General features: G+C 53.0%; 2 protein-coding genes across 2 annotated transcripts; both read left to right on the top strand.

The window, feature by feature from the left end:
* The first annotated feature begins 4,249 nt into the window (after positions 1-4,249).
* On the top strand, positions 4,250-13,785 carry MED26 (mediator complex subunit 26). The gene is made up of 3 exons (XM_081895618.1): positions 4,250-4,442; positions 7,636-7,710; positions 10,822-13,785. Exons 1-3 carry the CDS (start codon positions 4,368-4,370, stop codon positions 12,484-12,486), a joined length of 1,815 nt encoding a protein of 604 aa, XP_081751744.1. The 5' UTR covers positions 4,250-4,367; the 3' UTR covers positions 12,487-13,785.
* A 2,854-nt stretch (positions 13,786-16,639) lies between these two features.
* Positions 16,640-26,201, top strand: SLC35E1 (solute carrier family 35 member E1; the record flags this gene model as incomplete). Its single annotated transcript, XM_081896023.1, has 6 exons — positions 16,640-17,090; positions 19,603-19,673; positions 20,500-20,637; positions 21,368-21,493; positions 22,627-22,872; positions 23,149-26,201. The coding sequence occupies 6 exons, from the start codon at positions 16,640-16,642 to the stop codon at positions 23,404-23,406; spliced, it is 1,290 nt and encodes a 429-aa protein (XP_081752149.1). The 3' UTR covers positions 23,407-26,201.
* Between the last annotated feature and the right edge of the window lie 875 nt (positions 26,202-27,076).

Raw genomic sequence — 27,076 nt, forward strand, 5'->3', positions numbered from 1 at the left:
CTTCAGCGGCAAGGCCAGCGGTGGGTGGGGGGTGTACTTTAGACATGCCCAGGAACACCACGGCCCCTTCTGAATGCTTTTTTTACCTATTACTGATCAATGGGGCACATGTATTTTAGCTTCGGTTCTGCTGGATCAAAAAGTTAAAAATGCACCTGCAACATAATGGATTCATAGCTCTGAGGGAACATCCTGAGAGCAATCGTGGAGAGGGGGCCAAATTTTTCAAAAACGTTGCGGTTTGGCTGGGCCAACAGTTAGGTGGTGTGTTGGAAGTTTAGATTTCTGTGCTGTATTCCCCACCCAAATTGATTTTTGAATTCTGAATTTATTGAAAATATGTTAATATTAATATATTGAATATATATTAAAATTCTTATAACATATATAAAGGTAAAGGGACCCCTGTTAGGTCCAGTCATGACTGACTCATCTCACATCGCGGGGATTCGAACCGCCAACCTTCTGATCAGCAAGCCGAAGAAGCTCGGCGGTTTAACCCACAGCGCCACCCGCGTCCCATATAACATATATAATGCATTAGGATGAACTGCAGTTCTCACTCAGGTCCACCAGGACTGAGAACTGTCGCTCACTGATTGGTCAGTTAGAAGTTACTTCGCATTATATAAAGCAGCCGGGGAGGCTGCAGTCAGTCTGACTCCAGGAGCTACTGCAATAAAGAGCCGTGAATCTAAAAGAGCTGAGATCTTTGTCCGTCTTTCCTACTATTTAACACACACACACACACATATATATATATATTACAAACTATTGAATATATTTCATAGTTTTTAAACGGGTAAATCTGAAGGACGGGACCAACTATTGAATACATATTTCTTTTATACATATATTTTATATTGCGATTAAATCTGAGGGACGGGCTATTGAACATATATATATATTAAAAACTGAGATCTTTCATGTTTAAACAGGTAAATCTGAGGGACGGGACAAACAAAGACATACTGCTTTTATACATATATCTTTCACGTTTAAAATTACGTAAATCTGAGGGACTGGCTATTGAATATATACATCATAGTTTTATATATATGGATTAATGGAGAGGGGTTCCTGTAACTATATATATATATATATATAAAACTATGATATATCACATTTAAACAGGTAAATCTGAGGGACGGGACGAACTATTGAATACATATTGCTTTTCTGCATGTATTTTATATTTTTCACGTTTAAACTGAGGTAAATCTGAGGGATGGGTTTTGAATACATATTACAACAGTAATACACACACATATATAATATATACACATATATATATGTGTGTGTGTGTGTGTGTGTGTGTGTATAAAACTATTGTTATGTAGTGTAGTTTCGCCCTGGGCCAGCAGGGGGATACTGTATATAGTTTTCACTCAGGTCTGTAGATAGTTTTCACTCAGGTCCACGTCAGTTATTTTAGGCAGGAACTCTGGGCTCCCGCTTTGTCAGGAACTGGAGGATGCCTCCTCACTGCTGGCCTCTTCATGATGCACCGGAACTGGCTCCCTAGCAAGACACGGGCTGCTGGACTTGCGGATCTCCTGGGCGGAGCGTTCAGCAGCTTCTGAGGCCACAGCCTCCTCAATGGCTTTCTGCAGCGTGAGGTCTGGCTTGGCGAGGAGGAGATGCCATTGCAGATGGATGTCCTGGACCCCGCAGACGATTTGATCCATCAGGGCATCGTCTAAGTCTCAGACCTCGCAGTGCATGGCAGCCTGGCACAGGGCGGCGGTGTAGTTGCTGATTGACTCCCCCTCTGCCTGGTTCCGGTGGTAGAACGCATGGCGGGCAGCAATCTTGGACGGCTTTGGGGCGTAGTGGTTGCGGAGCTTCTCTTGGATCGTGTCCCACGGTGTTGCCTGGACTGCTTCGGGCGCAACCAATGCTCGGGCCGTCGTGAACACCTCAGGCCCACAGAGGCTGAGGAATAGGCCCCGCTTCCGGTCCTGTGATACTGCTGTCAGCTCGTTGGCTTGGAGGTAGCAGTCGAACCGAGCGAGGTGGGAGTCCCAGGATTCAGAGGCTGACACAAACGGCGGTAGAGGCACAAGTGAAGCCATGATTCCGATGCCGGAGAGAAGGGCGATGGAGGGAGCACAGTGCTCTCGCCAGAACGGTCAGCTCTGAACTGGTTCTGCCCAGTGATTTCGCTCCGTGATTCCGCTCTGTGATTCAGCTCAGTTCAGAGGCTGGCCGCGTCTGGTGTCCATCCATCCCACCTTCGTCGCCAGTGTTAGATAGCGGGTAGACATGGCAGACAACACAGCGATGTCTCCAGAGCAGCTCTTTATTTCGTGAGCTGGAACAGAAGACTGAACAGCCAACAGCTCAGCCGGCCGGCTTTTATAGGCAGCCGGCTGTCAACATGGTAGCAGCAACAACCCAGAGTTCCCGCCTAAAATAACTGAGGTGGACCTGAGTGAAAACTATCTACAGACCTGAGTGGAAACTATCCACAGACCTGAGTGGAAACAGACCTGAGTGGAAACTATCTACAGACCTGAGTGAAAACAGACCTGAGTGAAAACTATCCACAGACCTGAGTGAAAACTATCTACAGACCTGAGTGAAAACTATTTACAGACCTGAGTGGAAACGATCTCCAGTATCCCCGTTGGCCCAGGGTGAACTACACTACATAACAGCCCTCCCCACCGAGATAAGGCGTTAGTTACAATCGTAATGGTTTCCTTATATACAGCACTACGCGTAATGGTTCAATTAGGCACAAAAGCATATCGGTTACATTTCCCATACATAGACCAACAGTGATACATGTCCAACAACATAGTCCTTTAAATAAGTTGGGCGCTTGGAGGTAGCAGTCGAACCGAGCGAGGCAGGAGTCCCAGGATTCAGAGGCCGGCGCAAACGGCGGTAGAGGCACAAGGGAAGCCATGACTCCGATGCCGGAGAGAAGGGCGATGGAGGGAGCACAGCGCTCTCGCCAGAACGCTCAGCTCTGAACTGGTTCTGCCCAGTGATTTCGCTCCGTGATTTCGCTCTGTGATTCAGCTCAGTTCAGAGGATGGCCGCGTCTGGCTGTGCTCTGGTGTCCATCCATCCCATCCTCGTCGCCAGTGTTAAGTTGTGGGTTGACATAGCAGCCGGCACAGCAATGTCTCCAGAGCAGCTCTTTATTTTGTAAGCTGGAACAGAAGACTGAACCGCAAACAGCTCAGCCGGCCGGCTTTTATAGGCAGTCGGCTGTCAACATTGTAACAACAACAACCCAGGGTTTCCTGCCTAAAATAACTGAGGTGGACCTGAGTGAAAACTACCTACAGACCTGAGTGAAAACTATATACAGTATCCCCCTGCTGGCCCAAGGGTAACTTCACTATATAACAACTATGTTGCGTCTTTCACGTTGAAACAGGTAAATCTGAGGGACGGGACGAACTATTGAATACATATTGCTTTTCTGCATATATTTTATATCGCTCACGTTTAAACTGAGGTAAATCTGAGGGACGGGCTACTGAATACCTATTTCAATAGTAATATATACACACACATATATATACATATATAAGATACAGTATAGGTATGTGTGTGCATATATATATATATCTTTCACGTTGAAACTGAGGTAAATCTGAGGGACGGGCTATTGAATACATATTTCAATAGTAATACACACACATATATACATATATAAAATAAACATATATATATATATATATGTATATGTATGTGTGTGCATATATATATATATCTTTCACGTTTAAACTGAGGTAAATCTGAGGGACGGGCCCCTTCCCGCCAAACGCCTCCCTCTCTTTTTTTTCCCGCCCTTTCTCCCCCTCCCTTTCCCGCCGCACTGCGCATGCGCGCCCGGCCTGCGAGAGCGAGAGAACGGCGCCGCCGCGCCCCGACGTCACAGACGCGACGTTCCTCCTCCTCCTCCTCCTCCCGCCCCCTCCCCCGTGCGTGCGTCGGCCTGCGCGCGGCGTCACGGCGGCGTCGGGCGTGTCCCAGGGTGCACCGCGCGCGGCTGCTGGCTCTTGCCCACAGTTGAGCAGCTCGGCCTCCGCCGCCGCCGCCGCCGCCTGGACGGAGGAGCCCCGAGGAGGACGGGCGGCCCGGCCCGGAGAGAAGGGGCCCCGAGGAGGAGGAGGAGGAGGAGGAGGAGGAGCCCGGGCCAGGCCCAGCCCCGGCGGGAGGCGCCCCCCCCCAGGAACATGCGGCGCGGCCGGCGAGTGAGCTGAGGCGGCCCAGCGGCGGGGCAGGAGGAGGAAGAGGAGGAGGAGGCCCGGCAGGAAGCGGGGGGAGGAGGGCGGGGGGGCTCCTCCTCCTCCCGCCGCCGCCAGCGCAGGGCTCGGGGTCGCCGCCTCGACGGGGGGGGGGCAATGACAGCGGCTCCGGGACCCTCCCCGCAGCAGATCAGGGACCGGCTGCTGCAGGCCGTCGACCCCAACAGCAACGTGAGTCGGGGAGGCGGGGAGGGAGAGGGTTAATGGGAGGGAGAGGGTTAATCCAGGGGCTGTATTTTAGGGGTTTGTTGGGAGCCGCCCAGAGGGGCTGGGCGGGGTATAAGTCATAAATTATTATTATTATCATTGTAATATTATGAATGGGAGGGAGAGACAGGGAGAGGGGAGGGTTAATGGGAGGGAGAGACAGGGGAGGGAAGGGTTAATGTGTTTGTGCGGCCGGGGGGGGGTGTAGCGTTTTTGCACGTGGGGATGCGAGTGGGGGGAGAAGAAGTCTGGTATATATATATATATATATGTGTGTGTTTATATATATATATATATATATGTGTGTATATATATATATATGTATGTATGTATGTATGTATGTATATACACACACACACATATATGTGTGTGTGTATCTATCTATATATGTGCACATATATGCATATATATATATATACACACACCAGCCCATGATAATCGCTGCTGCCACCATGGGGGGGGGCGTCTCTCGCCTGCTTTTCCTTCCTGGTTTCTTGGCTTGGGCTCTTAAAGGAAGAGTTGGTCCTGAGCAAAAAAAACCAAAACAAAAAAATCCCACCCCACTCATGCAATAATAACCATGCCCCCCCAAATCTGGGGGTCTCCCACCTAATAATGATAATCATGTCCTTCAAACCTGGGGTCTCCAACTAATCATATTGATCTTAATGTCCTCTAAAGTTGGGGTCTCCAACTAATAATAATGATGCTGATAGCGTACTCCAAATCTGGGCTCTCCCGTCTAATACTAATAATAGTGATAATCATGTCCTCCAAATCTGGGGTCTCCCAACTGGTGTTTTGTGCCCCTGGTCCCCTGCCAGGTGGGTCGCCGTGCAGGTCTGTGGCGAAAGCGTTGAAAAGTGGGTACCCAGATACACGGTTTGGTTCAAAGCAGGCCCTGGGTGCAAAGAGCTGGAAGGCCCCTGCTGAAAGCAGGGCAAGTTGCAAGAGAGGGAAGGGCTGGGGGTGGGTAGGGAAGGGCTTGTTGGTACGGTGGATCACTTGCTTTGCATGCAGAAGGCGTCCAGTGAAGGCTGGGGAATTATTTCCTGCCTGAAGCTCTGGTCAGCTGCTGCCGGTCAGTGCTGAGCTATAGGGGCCCAGTGGCCTGACCTGGGAGGAGGTGAAGGCTGCAGCTCAGAGGGCCTGCCTCCTATGTAGCATGATCTCCAGGTAGGACCTGTGAGCCCTAGGCCCTGCAGTCAATGTAGGCAACGTCGAGTTGGCTGGAGCAATGTCGTGACACAGTGTGAGGCAGCAGCTTCCAGCTTAAATGAGAGCCACGAGGTCAGGAATCTTGCTTTTATTTTTAAGGAAAGGGCCATTGCTCAGTGGCAAGGTATCCCCTTTGCTTGTGGAACTACGCCAGTCTCAACCACCGGTGTCTCCAGCTGCGGGTTTGGGAGACCCCTGGGTTGACATCCTGGAGAGTGCTGCCGGTCTGTGCAGGGTGTGCCAAGCTGGGTGGACAACATGGTGTGCATCACTGCAAGGCGTTGCTCTGGGGCGTTGGGCTCTCCTTCAACGGGTTTCCTGCCGCCTCTGCCAGCTCCTCCTCTCTGGGCTTCTCACCTGCTAACATAATTTCCTCTTTTCTTTCTTCCCATCGCATCCTGCAAAAGTAAAAATCTCCCTTCTGCTGCAGAAATGTCCGGTTTGTTGGCCCTTGGGCCTCCTTTTCCCTCTCCACCCACCCAGGTCTGCAAAGAAGGGGACCACATGTATCCTCTGGGCTTGAGCTTCCTCTTGCAGTTGTTCCCCCCCAGCCCATTCCCCTGCTTTATTAAGCCAGCAGGTGCCTCCCCACATCTCCTTGCCTGTGGGTCCTTTCCCGTGCCCCCGCTTCGGGCCCCAGCACATGCCAGCCTGGCGCTCTTTCCATGTTACTTGGCCCCGGCGGCTTAGATCCTAGCTGTAGACTGCGGCACCTCCTTGCCATATAATGCTGCACCCCCTTTCCCACACGTTCCCCCCCACCTGTCCGTGGTGGCACTTGTTCCGTGCCCTGAGTTTATGGTGTTCACTTTGTGGAGTCTTGCTATTGGGGAGCACTACCTTGGGCTTGTATAGGAGGCCCTGTTTTCTCTAGGGTGGGGTAGACATGTCTCCTAATAGTATAAAGCCGGGGGGTGTTGGCCTCCACATCACCCCTCTGCTTGCGCCTTGACGGCTGCTGATCTTTTGGAATGGGCACCACCACCCTGGCCGCACTTGGCGCAGAGGGGCTTAACCCGGCCACTCCCTCGGGCTTGCGTCTTTCTGAACGACTGCACCTCTTGCACGTCCGTCCCCCCCGCCCTCCAGACTTCCCCCTTCACGCTTTCTGTGCCTGCTGCCTGCGCTTTAACCCCCCCAATTCTCCTCAGATCTTTTGCACGGGATGAAATCGTGCAAGATGCCCAGGGACACAGGAAGATGCATTGTGTGAAGCTAAGCCCTTGGTCTCTCTGTCTGTCTTTCTCTCTCTATTGCGCCTTCTGACTGGCAGTGGTCCTCCAGGGTTTTGGCCTGGGGGGGGGGAGTCTTTGCTCCATCCCAGCGCTGGAGTTGTTGCTTCAGGGGGTTGGGCCTGACCCGAGCCCTCCTGTATGTATGCAAAGCCCCTTTTGATGTGTCTTCGTGTGGTGACGCCTAAAAGAGCCTTGAGCGAAAGGGGGAAAGTTTTTCTCCAGGTGAGCATTCTTGGGGAGGGAACACCATTGGCGAGGTACCTTGGTAGAGAAGGCCCTTCCTCTTTGGTGACCTTTAAGGAGGCTAAGGGCCGCAGTGGCCAGTTTTCGTATCCAGTCGGGCTATGGCAGGAAGAGATGTTGGCTTTTAGGGTCTCCTGGCAGAGTGTCTTCAGGGCTGATTTCTGCCGTTCTCGCTGTGGCTTTACGATGTGTGGGGTGTCACTGGGAGCCTCTTAAGGACCCCGGCCGGTGAATGCCACTGGTGATTGAGGCACAAGTCCAGAAGCAAGGGGTGGTTGTCATTCGGCTTCTGACTCGCTGGGTGGCGGAGGGAGTTGGGGCAGCCTTCAAAGTTAGCTGGATCCATTCATTTCAGCGGGTCTGCGCTGAGCTCTTCTAGCGTCACACGGCGCAGGGTGCATGGTGTTTGGCGCACGCTCCCGCCCAAAGCCTCACGTTTAACTGTTCTCTTTCTCTTCCAGATTCGTAACATGGTGGCAGTACTGGAAGTGATCTCCAGCCTGGAGAGGTATCCCATCACCAAAGAGGCGCTCGAGGTGGGTTGGCATTCACCTCCCGATGGAAATAGCAAAAGCTGCACGGCGCTCATTTTTATTTTAAAAAATTTGTTCCCCATTGATGGTAAAAACAAAAAAGAAACCGCTGAAGAGGTTTACAAAAGATAAAAGGGTGAAGCCCAGAACAAAATGCACAACCGTGCTTTAAAGCGCGTAAAGGTTAAAGCGCAGAAACAGATTTAAATCATCTCAGCTTTCTAAGCATCTGAGCGGGCTTGCCTAAACAGGACCGTTTTTAGCAAGCGCTGAAAAGAGTACGGCGAAGGCGCCTGCTTGATTTCAATAGGCCAGGGAGTATCCGCACTGCCTCTCTGAAAAACAGGGTTCTTTCGGATGCAGAACAGGCACCTGCAGTTGTGCCAATTCCGCCTATCACAGCGTTTTGAGTGGGACCACCTGTTGGGTAGGGTGATCGCACAGCTAAAGTGGTCCCAAATTGTTAAGGTAAAGGTAAAGGTACCCCTGCCCGTATGGGCCAGTCGTATCCGACTCTAGGGTTGTGCGCTCATCTCACTTAAGAGGCTGGGAGCCAGCGCTGTCCGAAGACACTTCCAGGTCACGTGGCCAGCGTGACGAAGCTGCTCTGGCGAGCCAGCGCAGCACACGGAAACGCCGTTTACCTTCCCGCTATAAAGCGGTACCTATTTATATACTTGCACTTAGGGGTGCTTTCGAACTGCTAGGTGGGCAGGAGCTGGGACCGAAAGAAGGGAGCTCACCCCGCCGCGGGGATTCGAACCGCCGACCATACGATCTGCAAGTCCTAGGTACTGAGGTTTTACCCACAGCGCCACCCGCGTCCCATCCCAAATTGTTAAAGGGCTCCATATGCCAATAGCAACACCTTGAACTTGGCCCGGTTGCAAACGGGCAACCAGAGCCCTGGAGTTAAACGCTGACAAGGCCTCGCTGACGTTCAGCAGTCGTGCTGCAGCTTCAGGGTCAAGTGCAAGCTCCTCAGAGAGCACATCGCAGTTAACCCAGCCTTGAAGCGGCTTAGGGAAGTGAGCTCGGGTAAGCACAAGGTTTATGGTCTGCAGGAGCTCCCGCCTGGCCTTATAGCAAACCCCAAAATTGTAGTTGCCTAGACCTTTGCTGGTTTGGCTTCTGTCTAAAGGGTCGGCTGTGGCGTGGCCTGCTTTCTCGCACCCCTCAAAATAAGACTGCTTCGACGCGTCCACCATTTTGCAGCTTTAAAAGCAAGCGTGGTTGCTGTATCCCGTGACAGCGGACTTGTACGGGCTGCGCCTTCTCGGCTGCCCTGGTCTTCCTCACGCAGCTCCTGGGTTTCCAAGCAGCTCTGCAGTTGTGTGACACCCCCTTCCCCAGAACTGTGGGTTCTGACTCAGCTTTGTGGACTAGGATGGGGCTCCCTGTGAGCGTTGGCCGCTTGTCTCAACATGTTTCAGCCCACCTGCCTCCTCCAAACGGGGGAATCCCGTGGAAGCGTCCCCAGCACTCCCTGTGCCAGCGTTGGCCGGAGATACGGAGACTGATTTTCACAGCTGCCTCGCGTTGCTGCGATCCTTAGCCGCTCTGACCGTTTCTGCAAATGCCAGGTGGCTCGCAGTTCTCTTTCCATGCCTCGCGGGCTTGCGATTGTCTCAGTCTTGAGAGGCCTGCTCTGTGTAGGTAGCTGAGGAGACGTGCAAACTGGCAGGAGGGTTCTCTGGAGAACTTAACCCGCTGCCCTGATTTGGTGGGTTTGATTTAGTTGGCTGAAATATTTAGCATGACAAAGCTGAGAGTTTGTCTTGTTCATTTTATGAGCTCAGTCCCCACGCTGCCCAAACGAACTGAAATGTTTGTTTCAGCAAAAAGACACGATGTGTTGATATTGTAGTCAAACTGAAAGCTTTCTCATATTATTATTATTATTATTATTATTTAGTACAGTTGTACCTTGGTTTGTGAACGCTGTAAACTTGGAAGTGAGTATTCCGTTTTGCAAACGTTCTTTGGAACCCGGACGCCAGGCGCAGCTTCCGATTGGCTGCAGGAGCTTCCTCTTGCAGCCAATCAGAAGCTGCGCTTTGGTTTCCAAACGTTTTGGAAGCCGAGCGAACTTCCGGAACGGTTTCCGTTCGACTTCCGAGGTACGACTGTATTAACGGTGGGTTTTAAGACAACACAACAGCAGGTCCTTCCTTTACACTGCGTAGATTTTGAGAAGTGGAAGTGCTGAGAGCTTCCAATTCTAGTATGGCTGTATAAATAATCTGTGGGAAGAGGTGGCAGCAACTTGGATCCTGACTTATGATTGCTTCCAGTTGTCTGTTTCTCTTTTCCATTCATTAGGTTATAGAGTAATTTTCTCAACTGAGGTGCTCCTTAGAATTGGGGGGGGGGGAGGAATCCACAGGGAAAATAAGGCAGCAGCTAATTTCTGGCAAAATCTCCACCGCACCAGTGTGCATATCAACACACTTGTACAACCATTGACCCTTCTTGGTAGTGCGTCTCCCTGCTCATAGCAGTGGTTTTCAACCAGGGTGCCGTGGCACCCTGGGGTGCCTGGAATTATGGTTGGGGTGCCATGGGCAACACTAGCCGCTGTCCTTTGCTCCTCGGGTGCCCTCTCTGCCTTGAGGAGAGGAGGCAGAGGGAACACTCCCCAAGGGAGGGTGTTTGGAAAAGGGTGAGGCTGCCAGCTCTGCAGGCAAGGGGTGGCATAACTGGGCTACTGAGCCCCACAAGGGTGCCGCAGAAAGAATGTTGTTGCTCAAGGAGCCATGGACTCAAAAAGGTTGAAAACATCTGTGCTGTGTGTCCATGTGTGTCACAGGTACCCACCCACTCAGACCCCAAATTCCTCTTATTGGAGGGAGACCTTCCTTGGACAGGAGAATCAGCCTCCTTTTGACAGGTTCACGGGAGCCTTTGCCCGCCTGGCACCTCCCTTGTGTTTTGAAGTACGACTTCCATCAGCCCCGGTTCCATTTGGCCACACCGGCTGGGGACGATGGGACCTGTAGTCCGAAACATCTGGCTGCTGAAGGTGGGGTGATGTGGTATGCAGATATCTTGCAAAGTAACGTCCCCTCCCCACTTTTCTCTCTTGTTCCTTTCCCCCCCAAAAAAACTCCACAGGAGACGAGGCTGGGGAAACTCATCAACGACGTGAGGAAGAAAACCGAGAATGTGGAACTGGCCAAGCGGGCTAAGAAGCTGCTGCGGAACTGGCAGAAGCTGATTGAGCCGGGGGCGCCCAGCGAGGGGGCCGCCAGGGGCCCGCCCAACCCGCCGGGGTCGGCCAATGGCGGCGGGGCCCACAACTGCCGGGTGGAGACTCCTCCTGCGGGGGTCGGGCCGAAGCCCGCGCAAGATGCGAAGGTCCGGAATGACGTCCAGAAGCTGCACTCCCCGAAGCAGTTGGCGGAGAAGCCGGCGGCTCGGAAGAGGCGGGGAGAGCCACGCGATGGCCTGGCGGGGGCGCCTCTCCTGCCTTTGCCGAAGGCTTCCAAGGCCTGCTTCGAAGTGTTACAGAACTCCTCGCCGCCCCCGACGAATGGGATCGGGGGCAGCAGCCCGGACAGCTTCCCCAGCCCGCCGGACGCCGGCCTGCCCGCCGAGCTGGTCGAGGGCGACAAGCTCAGCAAGATCCCCATCAACGCGGTGCGCCCCCACACCAGCTCCCCGGGTCTCTTCAAGCCCTCTGCTTCGTCCCTGCTGAAGGTGGCGCTGTTGGTCCAGCAGGAGAAGGAGGTGGCGCCCGCAGCCAGCCAGCCCAAGAGCCCCCGCTGCTCCTCTTTCAGTCCCAGGCACGTTCGGGCGGAAACGTTTTCCCGGCAGCACACCACCTACTCGCCCAAGGGCTCGCCGCCTGCCCCTTCCCCGACGAGGCCTCCGCCCGCCCCGGACGCTCCCACCGGGGCTCCCTTGTCGCCCCCTGCCCTCGTGCAGCCGGCGCTGGAGAAGCGGCTGGAGGCCCATGCGCCGGCGGGGCTGGAGACGCCCCTGCACGGCATCCAGGAGGCGCCGGCGGGCCGGCTGACGGCGGGGCCCCCTGTGAGCAGCGGGCCGGGCGCCCTCCTGGCGGAGCCCTTGCTGGCGGGCTTCTCGCCGGACGCAGGCCGGGCGGACAGCGACGGCGCCGCCTCGGGGTCGGACAGCAAGAAGAAGAAGAAGTACCGGCCCAAGGACTACGTGGTCAACTTGGACGGGCAGGCGCTGGAAGGGGGGGTCAAGCCGGTGCGGTTAAAAAAGGAGCGGCGGCTGACCTTTGACCCCATGACGGGCGAGATCAAGCCCCTGGCGCAGAGGGACTCCTTGCCCTCGGCGGCCCACCCGCCCGCTCTCCCCGAGCAGCAGCACAGGACAGGCTCAGGGGAAGCCACCGAGCCCAAGCCCCCCCTGCAAAGCCCCTTTGAGCAGACCAACTGGAAGGAGCTCTCCCGGAACGAGATAATCCAGTCCTATTTGAACCGGCAGAGCAGCTTGCTCTCCTCTTCAGGGGTACAGACTCCGGGCGCTCACTACTTCATGTCCGAGTACCTGAAGCAGGAGGAGAGCACCCGCCGGGACGCCCGCAAGACCCACGTCCTGGCGCCCCACAGCAAGCCCAAGGACTTGCCCGGGGTGACCCGGGAGGTGACCCGGGGCGACCTCGACAGGATTTGCGGCCACCACTGGCCGGGCGTGAATGGTTGCTACGACACACAGGGTAACTGGTATGATTGGACGCAGGGAATATCCCTCGACCCGCACGGGGATGACGGGCGCCTCAACGTCCTGCCTTACGTCTGCCTGGACTGAGCGCCGGGATGCTTCTGACGCAAGGGGCAGTTCGGTGCGAGAAGGCAGGTGCGGCGGCAACGGCTGCCCACCCCTCCGCCCCCCGTTGTGCTGAAAAAAAGGCTCATCCAGCAGAGAGAAAGAGAGAGGGAGGGGATGGAGAGAGAGAGAGAGCTGGACCCCGGCAGTTCCTTCTTCCCTAGGTTTCTTTCTAATTATTCTTTTCTTTTTTTGTGAAGTGCTGCTACCAGTCTACTAACAAACTTGCAAAGCGGGAGGAGGCGCAGAACAGAGGTTTGATTTAAACGGCGGCAACGGAAAGAGTTCCAAACTCTTTAGCCAGCCAGCTCTGAAAAAAAAACACAAAAAGGAAAAAAAAGTGTTAGGGTTTTTATTTTATTTTATTTTATTTTATTATTTTCGTTTCAAAAAGTGGAAATTCTTTCCAGTGATTGGCGGGTGCCGAAATCCGAGGGCAGGCAGGGAGGAGGCGGGGAGAGCAATGGCGGGAAGCGGGAGGTTTTAACCAAGAGTAGCCGTAGCCTATTTATTTTTGTCCCTATTTTGTTTGTTTTTTCTTGGAAAGGGAGTAAGGATAATAGTAACAGCAGTGGGATGGTTTGAGATGAAACTGTGCAAAAATCCTGTGGTCCGTAGTTCTTCCTGGCGTCACATCTGTCTCCAGAAAAAGGCATGTGGCTTGCGGTGAGGGGTGCCAGTCTGCCAGGGCAGGCAGGCGGTAGTGCCCACCTTCAGGTTAGCATTCCACAAATATCCCTCCCTTCCTTCCTTCCTCCTTTCTTGGTGGGATCTAATCAGATTTTTGGCTTCAGCCTAAGAAATGCTGCACCACTACCCTTCGCCAGCCTGAGTGTGTCTTCCCGGAATTCTTTCTGCACATTTTCTAGGGAGGGGCGAGGGAGGGACCCCTCTCTCCTCCGCTGCCCCCCCCCCCACGTTAAAAAAGACAAAATCCAAACCGTACAGAGGGTGCTACTTTTGTCCTGTGAAAGGAGGGGAGAGATTGGGAAAGCCTGTTCTGCAATGCTGGAAAATACACTTGTTACCATTCCTTTTTAGATAATTTGTTTGCCTTACGGAGATCCATCACAAAAATTTATTAAAAAAAAAGAGAGAGAGGGAGAAGAAGAAAAAGAAGAAGCGCGACTTGCAAAAGCGAAACAGAGCCTTAGTGAATGTACAGTAACTATCCTAGACTTCTGCGTTCCTGGGACGCAGAAGGGAGCAACTTTGCTATTGGTCCTTTAAGTGGACACGTTGTGATATACATGTGGAAATAAAACAAAAATTTGCACAAAAGCACAGGCTGTCGTTTTTGGGAAAAGGGAAGTTCCCGAAAAGTTGGCTGACTTGAGTAAGGCAGCTTCCTGTAGCCGGAGGACTTGAGTCTCCAACTGATTCTGGGCTACACAGTCCCCATCGTCCCTGAACGCCGGTCCTGGGAGTTGTAGTATTCCCACAATCCAGGTGTAGTGTGTGCTTCCTGGGAGTTGTAGTCTGAAGCTGCTGGGCTTACAGCGTGGTGTCAGTGGGCTACAGCTCCCACCCTCTCTTACTGGCTGGGGGTGCTGGGAGTTGTAGTCCAATAACCTCCAGAGAGGGGGACCGTATCAAGTACCTGCGATCTATAGAACTGGGATGGGTCGGAGCCTGTGGCCCTTCTGATATTGGTCCGGGAACATCTTAATCCCTGACCGTTGGCCCTTCCGGCTGGGAGTCCCAATGGTAACATCCAGAAGGTCACTTGCTTCGCCTACCCGCTTCCCTTGCTATTTGTCTGCTTTTAGAAATACAGTGGTACCTTGGAAGTCAGACTGAATCCATTCTGGAAGTCCGTTTGACTTCTGAAAACGTTCAGGAACCAAGGCGCGGCTTCCGATTGGCTGCAGAAAGCTGCGGAAGTCGTGCCGGACGTTCCAAAGAACGTTCGAAAACCGGAACAATCGCTTCCGGTTTTCGATCGTCCGAGAGCCGAAACGTTACACTCCCAAGGCGTTTGAAAACCAAGGTATGACTCTATCTCCTTTGAGCAAGTTTGTGCAAATTTGTTTTTTGACTTCAGTGCCAAAGGAACCGATTTCTTTTTTATTACCGTAATTTTTTTTTTTTTAATCAAAAGGGGTTTGCGATTAACAAGGCTGCTGATTTTCCAAGTAAGCGATTTATTTATTTTTAATGCAAGTGCACCTCACCACCTCCGAGTTTTGTTTGGGGTGGGGAGGGGGACAAGCTTTCCTTGGGACCAGTTTCTGTTCACAAATCCAGCAACTGAAGCTCCACCCCCCCTCATTTTTACCTCCCCGGCAGATTAAGTTTTTCCTCTGTCGAACTTCTGCATATTCTCAGTTGTTAAAAGCACTTCACCTGGGCAAGGAAAGCAAAGAGAGTAGAGCCCCCGCACCTCTTTTTCACCAGTGGGGGGGCTTCTACCCTGCATTGTGGTGGTACCCAGTTCAAGAAGTGCCAGTGGCTATATTTTTGCCCCTTGTGGTCTCTGGCTAATTTTAATTGAACACTGCGTGCTTTGAATCCATTTTTTTTGGGGGGGGGGGTGTCTTTGCACTGCAATGAAGAATGTGGCTGGTCCACAAAAAAGCTGGAGACCCAAGTTTAGGAAACAGTGGAAGGTCCCAGGGCTTATGTCATGAACCGCCCTGAGACCTGCGGATATAGTACTGTATACACACAATATAATAATAATACTTGTCTAAGGAGACGGGACTAATAAAGATAAATGTAAGTTGTATATGTCAAAATATTGAAAATGCCTTAATAATAATACTCGCCCAGGGAAATGGGACTAATACAGATAAATGTAAGTCTTATATCTCCTTTGGCGATCACTCATAGCCGAGCAAGATTGTCTCCACCCCCAACGCCCCATCCCAGATACGGAGGTCCAGCTCCGAGGGCCTTCTGGTGGTTCCCTCCCTGTGAGAAACAAGGTTACAGGGAACCAGGCAGAGGGCCTTCTCAGTGGTGGCACCCTCCGATCAGATGTCAAGGAAATAAACAACAATCTGACTTTTTAGAAGACATCTGAAGGCAGCCCTGTTTACGGAAGCTTTTAATCTTCGCTGCTTTGTCGTGTTTTTAATATTCTGTTGGGGAAACCCAGCCAGATGGGCGGGGTATAAATAATAGGTACATAAGACTCTCGTACCTATGGGCCCGCCTCTCCTGGTATGCCCTGCAAAGGACCTTAAGGTCCACAAATGACAACACTTTGGAGGTCCCGAGCCTCAAGGTGGTTAGGTTGGTCTCAACTAGGGCCAGGGCCTTTTCAGCACTGGCCCCGACTTGGTGGAACGCTATGTCCCAAGAGACCAGGGCCGTGTGGGACTTGACATCTTTCCGCAGGGCCTGCAAGACAGAGCTGTTCCGCCTGGCCTTTGGTTTGGACTCAGTCTGACCCTTATGTTTCCCTCCTCTTCTGGATTTGATCTAGGGGCTACTTTTAAAATGAGGCTGCATTTTAAATTGCATTTTAACCTGTATTTTAAATTGGGTCTCCCCCCCGATTATGTTTCTTACTGTAATTTTATTGGGGTTAGCTGCCCTGAGCCTGGCTCTGGCTGGGGAGGGCGGGGTATACACCAATTATTATTATTATTATTATTATTATTATTATTATTATTATTATTATTATTATTATTATTATTATTATTATTATTTTGAAAATGCATAAGCAAAGAATACTGATCATAATAATAAATAAATTTTATTTATTTATTTTTATTATACTGATAATAATCCTCGCCCAGGGAGACAGGACTAATAAAGATTAAATGTAGGTCATATATATATCTCAAAATATTGAAAATGCATAATAATAATAATAATAATAATAATAATAATAATAATAATAATAATAATAATAATAATACTAGCAGGAAGAGGAACAGCGGCAGGGCATTCCCAGGCCCCGCCCTCTCTCCCCTAGGCCCCGCCCCTTTGTGGGCGCGGCCTCTGACGCCACAACGCCCCTCCTCGATTCCCCGCCCCCTTGTGGGCGTGGCCCTCGGCCTCTTCCGGCCGGCTTGTCCCCGCGCGGCTCCCGTAGCCACGTCCGCTTCCGTCGCCGGGCGGAAGTGACGCGTGGGAGCGCGCCGGGGAGCGAGCGGCGGCCGAGAGGGGCCGGATCCGGCTCAGGATGGCGTCGTCCTCCTCCTCCTCGTCGCCGCTGCTGCCGCCGCCGCCTCCTCCGCCGGCCCTGCTCCCGCCTTCCTCGCCGCCCCTCCCTCCCGGCGCGCCCCCGCCGCCCCCGCGCCCCCGAGGAGGAGGCGCGCCCCCGCCGGGGGTCTTCCGCGTGCCCGCGCTGTGCCTGGCCTGGTACGCGCTGAGCGCCGGCGGCAACGTGGTGAACAAGGTGCTGCTGGGCGCCTTCCCGCGGCCCGTCACCGTCTCCCTCTGCCACGTGCTGGGCCTGGTGGCCCTCCTGCCCCCCCTGCTGCGCGCCTGGCGCGTGCCCGCCGCCAGCCCCGCCCAGCTGCCCCCGCGCGCCTACCCCAGGCTCATCCTCCCGCTCGCCTTCGGGAAGTACCTGGCCTCCGTCTCCGCCCACGTCTCCCTCTGGAGGGTGCCCGTCTCCTACGCCCACACCGGTACGCGGGCTCCGGGGCATGGGCAGAGGGCGGAGGAAGGGTGGGAGGGGTCTCTTCCCTGCTCCTGGGCATGGGCAGAGTGCCTGGAACGAAAGAAGTTGGGGCGAGAGTGGCAGATGTGGGAGGGCACCCCCACGGTCATCTGGTCCAGCTCTATAAAAGGGGAAGGCCCTCTGCTCCTGGGCATGGGCAGAGTGCCTGGAAAGAAAGAAAGAAGTTGATGCTATAATTGCAGAAGAGGGAGGGCACCCCCACGATCATCTAGTCCAGCCCTATAAAGGGGGCAGGCCCTCCGCGCCCTATTGTTCCTGGGCATGGGCAGAGTGCCTGGAAAGAAAGAAGTTGGTGCGAGAGTGGCAGATGTGGGAGGGCACCCCCATGGTCATCTGGTCCAGCTCTATGAAGGGGGCAGGTGCTCTGCTTCTGGGAATGTGCAGAGTGCCTGGAAAGAAAGAAGTTGATGCTATAATTGCAGAATAGGGAGGGCACCCCCCACGATCATCTATTCCAGCTCTATGAAGGGGGCAGGTCCTCTGCTCCTGGGAATGTGCAGAGTGCCTGGAAAGAAAGAAAGAAAGAAAGGCAGAATTGGGAGGGCACCCCCATGATCATCTAGTCCAGCCCTACAACGGAGGCAGGCCCTCCGCGCCCTGCTGCTCCTGGGAATGTGCAGAGTGCCTGGAAAGAAAGAAAGAAAGAAAGAAAGAAAGAAAGAAAGAAAGAAAGGCAGAATTGGGAAGGCACCCCCATGATCATCTAGTCCAGCCCTACAACGGAGGCAGGCCCTCCACACCCTGCTGCTCCTGGGAATGTGCAGAGTGCCTGGAACTAAAGAAGTTGATGCTAGAATTGCAGAATAGGGAGGGCACCCCCACGATCATCTGGTCCAGCCCTTTAAAGGGGACAGACAGTCCCTCCGCGCCCTATTGTTCCTGGGAATGTGCAGAGTGCCTGGAAAGAAAGAGGTTGATGCTAGAATTGCAGAATAGGGAGGGCACCCCCACGATCATCTAGTCCAGCCCTATAAAAGGGGGCAGGTCCTCTCCACCTGGGAATGTGCAGAGTGCCTGGAAAGAAAGAAAGAAAGAAGTTGGTCCTAGAATGGCAGATTTGGGAGGGCACCCCCATGATCATCTAGTCCAGCCCTACAACGGAGGCAGGCCCTCCGCGCCCTGCTGCTCCTGGGAATGTGCAGAGTGCCTGGAACTAAAGAAGTTGATGCGAGAGTGGCAGATTTGGGAGGGCACCCCCACGATCATCTAGTCCAGCCCTATAAAGGGGGCAGGCCCTCCACACCCTATTGTTCCTGGGAATGTGCTGAGTGCCTGGAAAGAAAGAAGTTGGTGCTAGAATTGCAGAATTGGGAGGGCACCCCCACAAACATCTATTCCGGCTCTATAAAGGAGGCAGGTCTTCTGCACCCTGCTGCTCCTGGGAATGTGCAGAGTTCTTCTAGAAAGAAAGAAAAGTTGGTCCTGGAATGGCAGACCTGGGGCTTTTAACGCCACCAGCCCATGACGGGGCCTTCTTGGTGCCAGCCGCATTGAAATAATTGGTTTTGAGGGTGTTTCGTGTTTAAGTTCTTTTTCTGGGGAAAGAAAAAGCATTCTCCTGTTAACCACAGTAATAAATAGTGGGTCAAAGCTAGCATTTGTCAAGCTCTTGAGTATTTTATTTATTAAACCTGTTGGACGTGACCACATTATGCCCATTAACCTCACTGTGTTTGCTCTGTGTAAACGTCTTAGATGGGATACAACCCAAGTAAGGGGCTGAAATATTGGGTGCTTTGGTTTTGGGGTCCCTTGTGAGAGTGAGGACTCACGCTGTGCAGTCATTCTCCCTCGTGTTTCCCATGGGCTTCTGTCCCCCTCTGCGTGCAGAAGTTCCGAGTTCAACCCTAGCCCCCATCTCCAGCTGCGGCTGGCAGAGATTCCTGCCTGAGAACCTGCACAGCCATGGCTGCCAGTTGGTGTAGACAGTCCTGAGCTTGTTGGACCTACAGCTCCCTGCGTTCCTCCTCGCCAGTCTCCTCTTCTAGCTTCTCTTAGAATCATAGAGTTGGAAGAGACCACAAGGGCCATCGAGTCCAACCCCCTGCCAAGCAGGAAACACCATCAGAGCACTCCTGACATATGGTTGTCAAGCCTCTGCTTCAAGACCTCCAAAGAAGGAGACTCCACCACACTCCTTGGCAGCAAATTCCACTGTCGAACAGCTCTTACTGTCAGGAAGTTCTTCCTCATGTTGAGGTGGAATCTTCTTTCTTGTAGTTTGGATCCATTGCTCCGTGTCTGCTTCTCTGGAGCAGCAGAAAACAACCTTTCTCCCTCCTCTAGGTGACATCCTTTTATATATTTGAACATGGCTATCATATCACCCCTTCACCTCCTCTTCTCCAGGCTAAACATGCCCAGCTCCCTTAGCCGTTCTTCATAAGGCATCGTTTCCAGGCCTTTGACCATTTTGGTTGCCCTCCTCTTCTGCCTCTCTAACCTCCTTCTCCTTTCAGTCAAAGCGACAATGCCGATCTGGGTCGTGCTGCTGTCAAGAATCATCATGAAGGAGAAGCAGACAACCAAGGTAAGAGGGAGGAGGAGGGAGGAGGAACGGTGGGCAAGATGTTGCCCTTCTTTCTGCAGACAAACTCCCTGGCCCTGAATGGGGCAACTGTGCCCCTAAAGGACCAGGTGCGCAGCCTGGGGGTCATTTCGGACTCACGGCTGTCCATGGAGGCGCAGGTCAATTCTGCCTCCAGGGCGGTTGTCTAACTTGCCAGAGTGGTTCATATTCTGGTTATCTCCCACTTGGGACTGCTGCAATGTACTCTACGGTGCGGGGGGGGGGGGGGGAGGCTCCCTTTGAAGGTGACTCGGAAACTACCAACTAATCTAGAAGGAACCTCCCAGATCGGTGACGGGGTGCGGCCGCTGGGACCATATTACTCCAGTCCTGAAAAATTTACATTGGCTCCCAGTACGTTTCTGAGCACAATTCAAAGTGTTGGTGGTGATCTTTAAAGCCCTAAATGGCACAGTTTCCCTGAAGGAGTGTCTCCACCCCGGACACCGGGGTCCTCTTCCCGAGGGTCTTCTGGCGGTTCCCTCCCTGCGAGAAGTGAGGTTACAGGGGAGCAGGCGGAGGGCCTTCTTGGTGGTGGCGCCCGTCCTGTGGAATTCCCTCCCATCAGATGTCAAGGAGAGGAAGAACTACCTGACTTTTAGAAGACATCTGAAGGCAGCCCTGTATCAGGAAGTTTTAAATGTTTGATGTTTCATCGTCTTTTTAATATTCTGTTGGGAGCCGCCCAGAGTGGCTGGGGAAACCAAGTCAGGTTTAATAAGTTATTATTATTATCTTTGGGATGGTGATTTTAAGGCGCTTCTTTCCCCCTCCTTCCTCCCCCCAGGTGTACTTATCCCTCATCCCCATCATCGGGGGCGTCCTGCTGGCCACGGTCACGGAGCTGTCCTTCGACACGTGGGGGCTGATCAGTGCCTTGGCTGCCACGCTCTGCTTCTCCCTCCAGAACATTTTCTCCAAAAAGGTACCGTCCACGTTGCCTCTCGCCTTCTGCTCGGCAGGGACAGCTGCGCCACCGGCCTCAGGGACAGAAACCGGAAGGGGTGCCTTGGGCCTGGGAATCTTTTGCCAGCCCAAAACCAGCCCCTGCCCATTCCGGCTAAATCGCACTGGCACTTGGGGTGGAGAAGAACCAATGGTGGTGGTGATTTGTGGAAGATAATAGGCATCGTAACCTAGAGTCTGGAGTGTTACCATCCTTGCCACCCCTCCATTTTTGAGCCTGTAAGATCCGAGGTGCCCCTAATACAGTGGAACCTCAGTTTTCAAGCGTCTTGGGAGCCAAACGATTTGGAACCCGGGTGCCGATAACCCGGATGTAGTGGCTTCCGTTTTCGAACTCGCCTCGGAAGTCAAACTTCTTCCGGGGCGTGTTTTTTTCTCCGTTGGAATTGCCGCCTGCCCATTGTGCCTTAGTTGTCGAACGTTTATTGGAAATCAAACGGTCTTTTGGAACGGATTGCGTTGGATGCTTGACTCTGTTATTCCTAGGAGAAATTCCCCTGGTCCTTTTGGGGGAAATGATCTGTTAGAACATGTTCGTTACAAGCCATCTCCCTTTTCCCAGGGAAAGCGAGCGAGGCAGCGCTCTGTGTGGGGCACAGAGATCGGCCTCTTTTTCCCTGCGGGTGCTGAGCAGGAGGGGGAAGCAAGTCGAAAGCACCCGTCCCTGATCTCTTTCTCGGTCCTTGCAGGTCCTGAGGGACTCCAGGATCCACCACCTGCGCTTGCTGAACATCCTGGGCTGCCACGCGGTCTTCTTCATGATCCCCACCTGGGTCCTGGTCGACCTCTCTGCCTTCCTGGTCGAGAATGACTTGGTGAGTTCCTGGGGCGGGGAGCTCCCTTCCTTTCCTCTCTGTGGGGCTGCCTTTGAAGGTGACTCGGAAACTACAACCAATCCAGAATGCGGCAGCCAGACTGGGGACTGGGAGTGGAGACCACATAACACTGGTCCTGAAAGACCTACATTGGCTCCCAGGACGTTTCCAAGCACAATTCAAAGGGTTGTGCTGACATGGAAAGCCCTAAAGTTCGGGGTCCTCCTCTGGAGGGTCTTCTGGCGGTTCCCTCCCTGCGAAAAGTGAGGGTGCAGGGAACCAGGCAGAGGGCCTTCTCGGTAGTGGCGCCTGCCCATCAGATGTCAAGGAAAGAAACAACTACAGTGGTGCCTCGCAAGACGAAAAGAATCCGTTCCGCGATTCTCTTCGTCTAGCGGTTTTTTCGTCTTGCGAAGCAAGCCCATTGACAGCGGATTAGCACTACAGCGGTCTAGCGGCTTCTAGCGATCAGCTGTTAAGCGGCTTATCAGCGGATCAGCTGTTAAGCGGCTTAGCGGCTTAGGAAAAGGGGGGGAGCGGAAAAAACCCGCGGGGACTCGCAAGATTTTTTCGTCTTGCGAAGCAACCCCATAGGGAAATTCGTTTTGCGAAGCGCCTCCAAAACGGAAAACCCTTTCGTCTAGCGGGTTTTCCGTCTTGCGAGGCGTTCGTCTTGCAGGGCACCACTGTACCTGACTTTTAGGAGACTTCTGAAGGCAGCCTTGTTTAGGAAAGTTTTTAATGCCTGATGTTCCATTGTGCTTTTAATATTCTGTTGGGAGCCGCCCAGAGTGGCTGGGGAAACCGAGTCAGGTGGGCAGGGTATAAGTACAGTAGTACCTGGTTTTGCGACCGGGATCCATTCCGGAGCCCCAGTCACTGGCAAACCCCAGGACGCTGGACAAAGTGTTGCGCATGCGTGAGCGGCGAACCCGGAAGTAACCCGTTCCGGTACTTCTGGGTTTGCCATGGACGTCTGACGGAATGGGCGCTCGACGGGGTGGAGGTGCCACTGTAATAAATTATTACTATTATTTTTATTATTTCTGCCGGAGTCTCGACAGCCCCCGGGAGTGACCGAGGGGCTGGCGGGGAAACTCCCCGCCGTCCCTTGAACCCTGCCTCCCTTGCAGAGCTCAATGGCCCACTGGCCGTGGACCCTTCTCCTCCTCACCATCAGCGGCTTCTGCAACTTCGCCCAGAACGTCATCGCCTTCAGCATCCTCAGCCTCATCAGCCCCCTGAGCTACTCGGTCGCCAACGCCACCAAGAGGATCACGGTCATCAGCGTCTCTCTCCTCATGCTCAGAAACCCCGTGACCTCCACCAACGTCCTGGGAATGATGACTGCCATCCTGGGAGTCTTCTTGTACAACAAGGTAGGTGCCTCTTTTTTTTTTTTTTGGTGGGGAAGGCAGCACTCCCTGCTCGCGATTCCCCAGTATACTGCCTCCGACAGTGGAGGGAGGGAGAGCGTTGCCTTCGTAGCCGATTGCCGTCTGTTACCTTCGCTGTCCTTCGCGTTTTTGTGTTTTCCGTTCTCTTTTTTGATACATGGAATACATATTAATATAGAGGGTTGGGCTGAATGACCTTTGGGGGAGACCTCCTGGTTCTCCGAAAGGGAGCCTGATGGGAAGCTCTTCTCCCCACAGACCAAATACGACGCCAACCAGGAGAGGAAGAAGCAGCTGCTGCCCATCACGACGGGAGACCTCCCCGGCGGCCTGGAGCGCCACAGGAACCCCCCGGAGAAGAGCCAGAATGGACTTTCCTCCTTCCTGCACCACCACGGCGGGGACTTCCAGTACGGCAACCGGGGAGCGGGAGGCGGCGGCGTCCTGGCCGACCACTTCCAGTACAGCCGGCAGAACTACCCCGCGATGTACAGCTCCAGCCGCTACGACATCTAGCGAGAGGCTGGGTCCCGGCCGGCAGAACCCGGGACTCTCCGTGGACGGAGAGGGGTCCTTAAGCACTTGGGGGTGTATGTTTGCGGGCCGGGACTCCCTGTGACCAGGAGGAGAGGAGGACCGTGTGTGCACTTGGAACAGGAGGAGGAGGGCAGCTGCATGCTGATCAACTTTCTGCCCAGGGACACGGGTGCGGATCGCGGCTGAGCCCCCCCCCCCCCCCCCGAGCCCAGCCTGGGCCTCTGAGGTTGTCCCTGCACCCACTGGGGACAGCAGAAAGATGGCCAGTATTCTATTTTTCCTTTTCCCCCGTACGGATTTTTGTTTTGTTTTCATTTGGGTTGCACTTTTTTATTGTTTCGGTTGCTTTGTCTGGCAGCCGTGCCGGCCTTTGCCGACCTGGTGCCCTCGGGGCGCTCCAGACACCTGTCAGCACCCACAGAGCCCCCTGCCAGGCTCCGGGTCGCCTGAGGCCGAGCTCTGCTGCTGTTTTCAAAGTGCAATTTGCAAGAAGCGTCTTCCTCTCCTTCCTGCAGGGGAGCAGGCCGCTTCTTGTATCCCGCAGCCGTTGCGAGGTTTTTTGTGTGTGTGTGTGTTTGTGTGTGTGTGTGCAGTCAAGTTTGTAGCCGCCTTCTGCTCCGGCTTGTGACCGTCGCAAAGAGATACAGAGAGAGAGCGGCCATCTGTTTTAAAATAATAATCATGTTCCGCCGAGCGATGTGTGACAAATTTAGAGATGCGCTTCTTAAACGTTCCCTCTCCCTGTTCGTGCCCCGATCCTGTTTTTTAAATCATGAGGTCTAGGAACGTTATCATGACGTCCCCGCCTGCAGCAAAACTGCTCATTTAGGAAAGGGCTCTTCGTTGGGGTTGAAAAACTACATTTCACCCCTTAAAAATGAATGGATTTCCTGGGCCCGTTAACTCTCAGTAGGACTGGCCGTGCGTCTGCGAAGTAGCACTGGCCAACAGGGAAGATTTGGAGCCCATTTGGTTTCTTCCTTCCAAAGGGGGTCCACTGCGGGTGGGGGCATTAAGACGTCCAAACCGGAACCCCCCTTTTAAAATAAATCCGTGCGTAATTCTCTGCACGGTTTCGTCCCATTCGCACCTTCGCTGTCCGACACAGACCCCTCCTCTGCCTTCTCCTGCGTCCTGGAGCTGTTTCTCCCATCGGGGCTTTGTCTGAAATGAGGAGGTCTCTTCCTCTGAGTTTTGTAATCATGTTTCCGCCTTGGCCAAAGGGAAAAGACGGGGGGGGGGAGCTCTGGAGACCCCGGGACAGGAGGCCTCAAGAGGCCAGCCCCCTTCTTCGGCCTTGGATACAAGCAGGGGAACAGTTTCACGCCTGCCCTCTCAGTTTTGCTTTCTAATACGTACACGCCCAAAAAATGAGAGTCTCATTTCGGCAAGCAGCTCGGAGAGGAGAGGGAGCAAGCCGTAGGCGGGGAGCAGCTGCTCTCCGAGGCAGCGGGGGGTCCCAATGTGGGCAAATTGTGTGCCTTTCCCCACAGATAACAGTCTCTCGCTTCATCTGGTGGCTTTCTTCCCCTCTCTCGGCGATGGCGAGATCCCTTCTTGGGAGAGCAGGACACCAGACCCGGCACCGAGCTTTTCCCATTCAGAGCTCGCCTCTCCCCAAGGCGAGCAACTCTTCAAGAACGGCTTGCCTGCCCCAGTTGCCCCCCGATGTCTCCGCTAGACCCAGATTCAGCTGTCAAAGCCCACGTCATTGCCCCGTCCGGAACGGCGGGGTTTTCCCAGCCCTGCGGCAGTTCCGGTTCTTTTGCCGCCTCTTGGCCCGTTTGCCAGGGAGCGGTGTGTTTGCGTGTTGAGTGTGTTATATCTATAAGGGGAGGGAAGGTGGAGCGCTTGAGTCCTTGTGTGTGTGTATATATATATATATTCCGCCCAGATGTTGCCGTTTTATTTGGTTTGGAGCGTGTCGTGAAACCTCTGCCCCTTCTCCGAAGAAGCAAAACCACCGCCCGGGAGGAAGGGGTCTTGCTCAGAGAAGAATCTGCTTTTCAAAATCTCCGTGTCGACAGAGCATCGTATTTTATTTTATTTTTGCAAAATTAACCGAAGTTTAATTCCCCTCTCTTACTTCATTTCCCTGCCAACCTGGCTGCGAAATGCAACACTTGCTTTGTGGCCAGTTGGAGGTGTGGCCGGTGGTCCTTTCATGGCCAAAGCCGCCCCGTGGTCTCAGGTGGCCAGGAAGAAAGCGATGGGCGAGGTGTAATGGGGTGTGTGGAGGCTGTCAGGTCCAGTACTTGGCCTGGGGGAAAGTGATGGGCGGGATTCCCTCCTGTCTAAAATCAGCATCTTCAGGAGGGAAATGGCAGAGCAGTTTTATTAGTTGCCTCTGCCCCCAAAATGAATACTCCAATCCGTCTCCTGCCTCTCCAGAGGCAACCTGGTGCCTTGCAGCTGTTTTCCGAACTGACTACAACTCCCATCATCCGTAGCTAGCAGGACCAGTGGTCAGGGACGATGGGAGTTGTAGTCCAACCACAGCCGGGGACCGACCCAAGTTTGAGAAACTCCGGACCGGAGCCTCAGTCATTTGTAAATTATGCGGGCGATTTCCGGAGAGAAGTTTCTTAATCGATAGGTGCAGGTGTACATGTTTTTAGCAACAGCGTTCCCTCCTAGCTCTAAGTACGAGGAACTTCTTAACAAGTTTGTTTCTTCTGATGTACAGGAAGCGTGGTTTGTCTTTTTCTTTTTTAAGCCCCTGCAAGCTTAAGAAAGAAAAGTTAATGGTTTTCTTTTTTAAGCCTGCAAACGTAGGGGGGGGGAAAGTTAAAATGGAAAAAAGGGTGTGTTGTAATTATGCTTTTAAAATATCAAAAATGTAAATAAACTCGAATTCTGCAAGAATCGAAACTTTCCCGTATGGAGTCTTCTTGGCTACGCCTGTGGTCCAAACACCTGCATGAAAGACCAGGGCCGGATTTAGGTTTGATGTGGCCCTCAGCTATTGAAGGTAACAAGGCCCTTTCTATGTCCAGCTGTCCTTTGTCAACAACAAATTGTCACTCTTTTTTGTGTTGAATATATGCGATATGGTAATTGATGGACCCACAGGTATTTAAACCCATTTGCACATAACAAAATAGGCGACTACACAACATGAAACACTGTTGCTACATGTAGGTTTTCCTTTATTTGTTTTTTTATATTTTGGAAATGTACATCCAGGGGTTGTTTCCCCTTTAAAAAATTTTTGGGGCCCCAAGAGAGTGGGGCCCTAAGCTAGAGCTTGCTTAGCTTATACAGTGGTATCTCGGGTTACATCCACTTTGGGTTACATACGCTTCAGGTTACAGACCCAGAAATATTACCTCAGGTTAAGAACTTTGCTTCAGGATGAGAACAGAAATCGTGCTCCAGCGGCACGGCAGCAGCGGGACGCCCCATTAGCTAAAGTGGTGCTTCAGGTTAAGAACAGTTTCAGGTTAAGTACAGACCTCCGGAACGAATTAAGTACTTAACCTGAGGTACCACTGTATGCAAATCCAACACTGAGATAGATAGATAGATAGATAGATAGATAGATAGATAGATAGATAGATATTTTGGAAATTTACATCCAGGTTGTTTTTTCCCCCCTTTAATTTTTTTGGGGGCCCCAAGAGAGTGGAGCCCTAAACTAGAGCTAGTT

The sequence above is a fragment of the Podarcis melisellensis genome (assembly GCF_964234715.1).
Source record: "Podarcis melisellensis genome assembly, chromosome: 18".
In the NCBI taxonomy this organism is placed as follows: Eukaryota; Metazoa; Chordata; class Lepidosauria; order Squamata; family Lacertidae; genus Podarcis; species Podarcis melisellensis.

Coding starts and splice junctions, on each gene's coding strand:
- MED26 (XM_081895618.1), top strand. CDS start 4,368: ATGACAGCGGCTCCGGGACCCTCCCCGCAGCAGATCAGGGACCGGCTG. Junction 4,443..7,635: donor CCGTCGACCCCAACAGCAAC/GTGAGTCGGGGA, acceptor TTTCTCTTCCAG/ATTCGTAACATGGTGGCAGT. Junction 7,711..10,821: donor TCACCAAAGAGGCGCTCGAG/GTGGGTTGGCAT, acceptor AAAACTCCACAG/GAGACGAGGCTGGGGAAACT.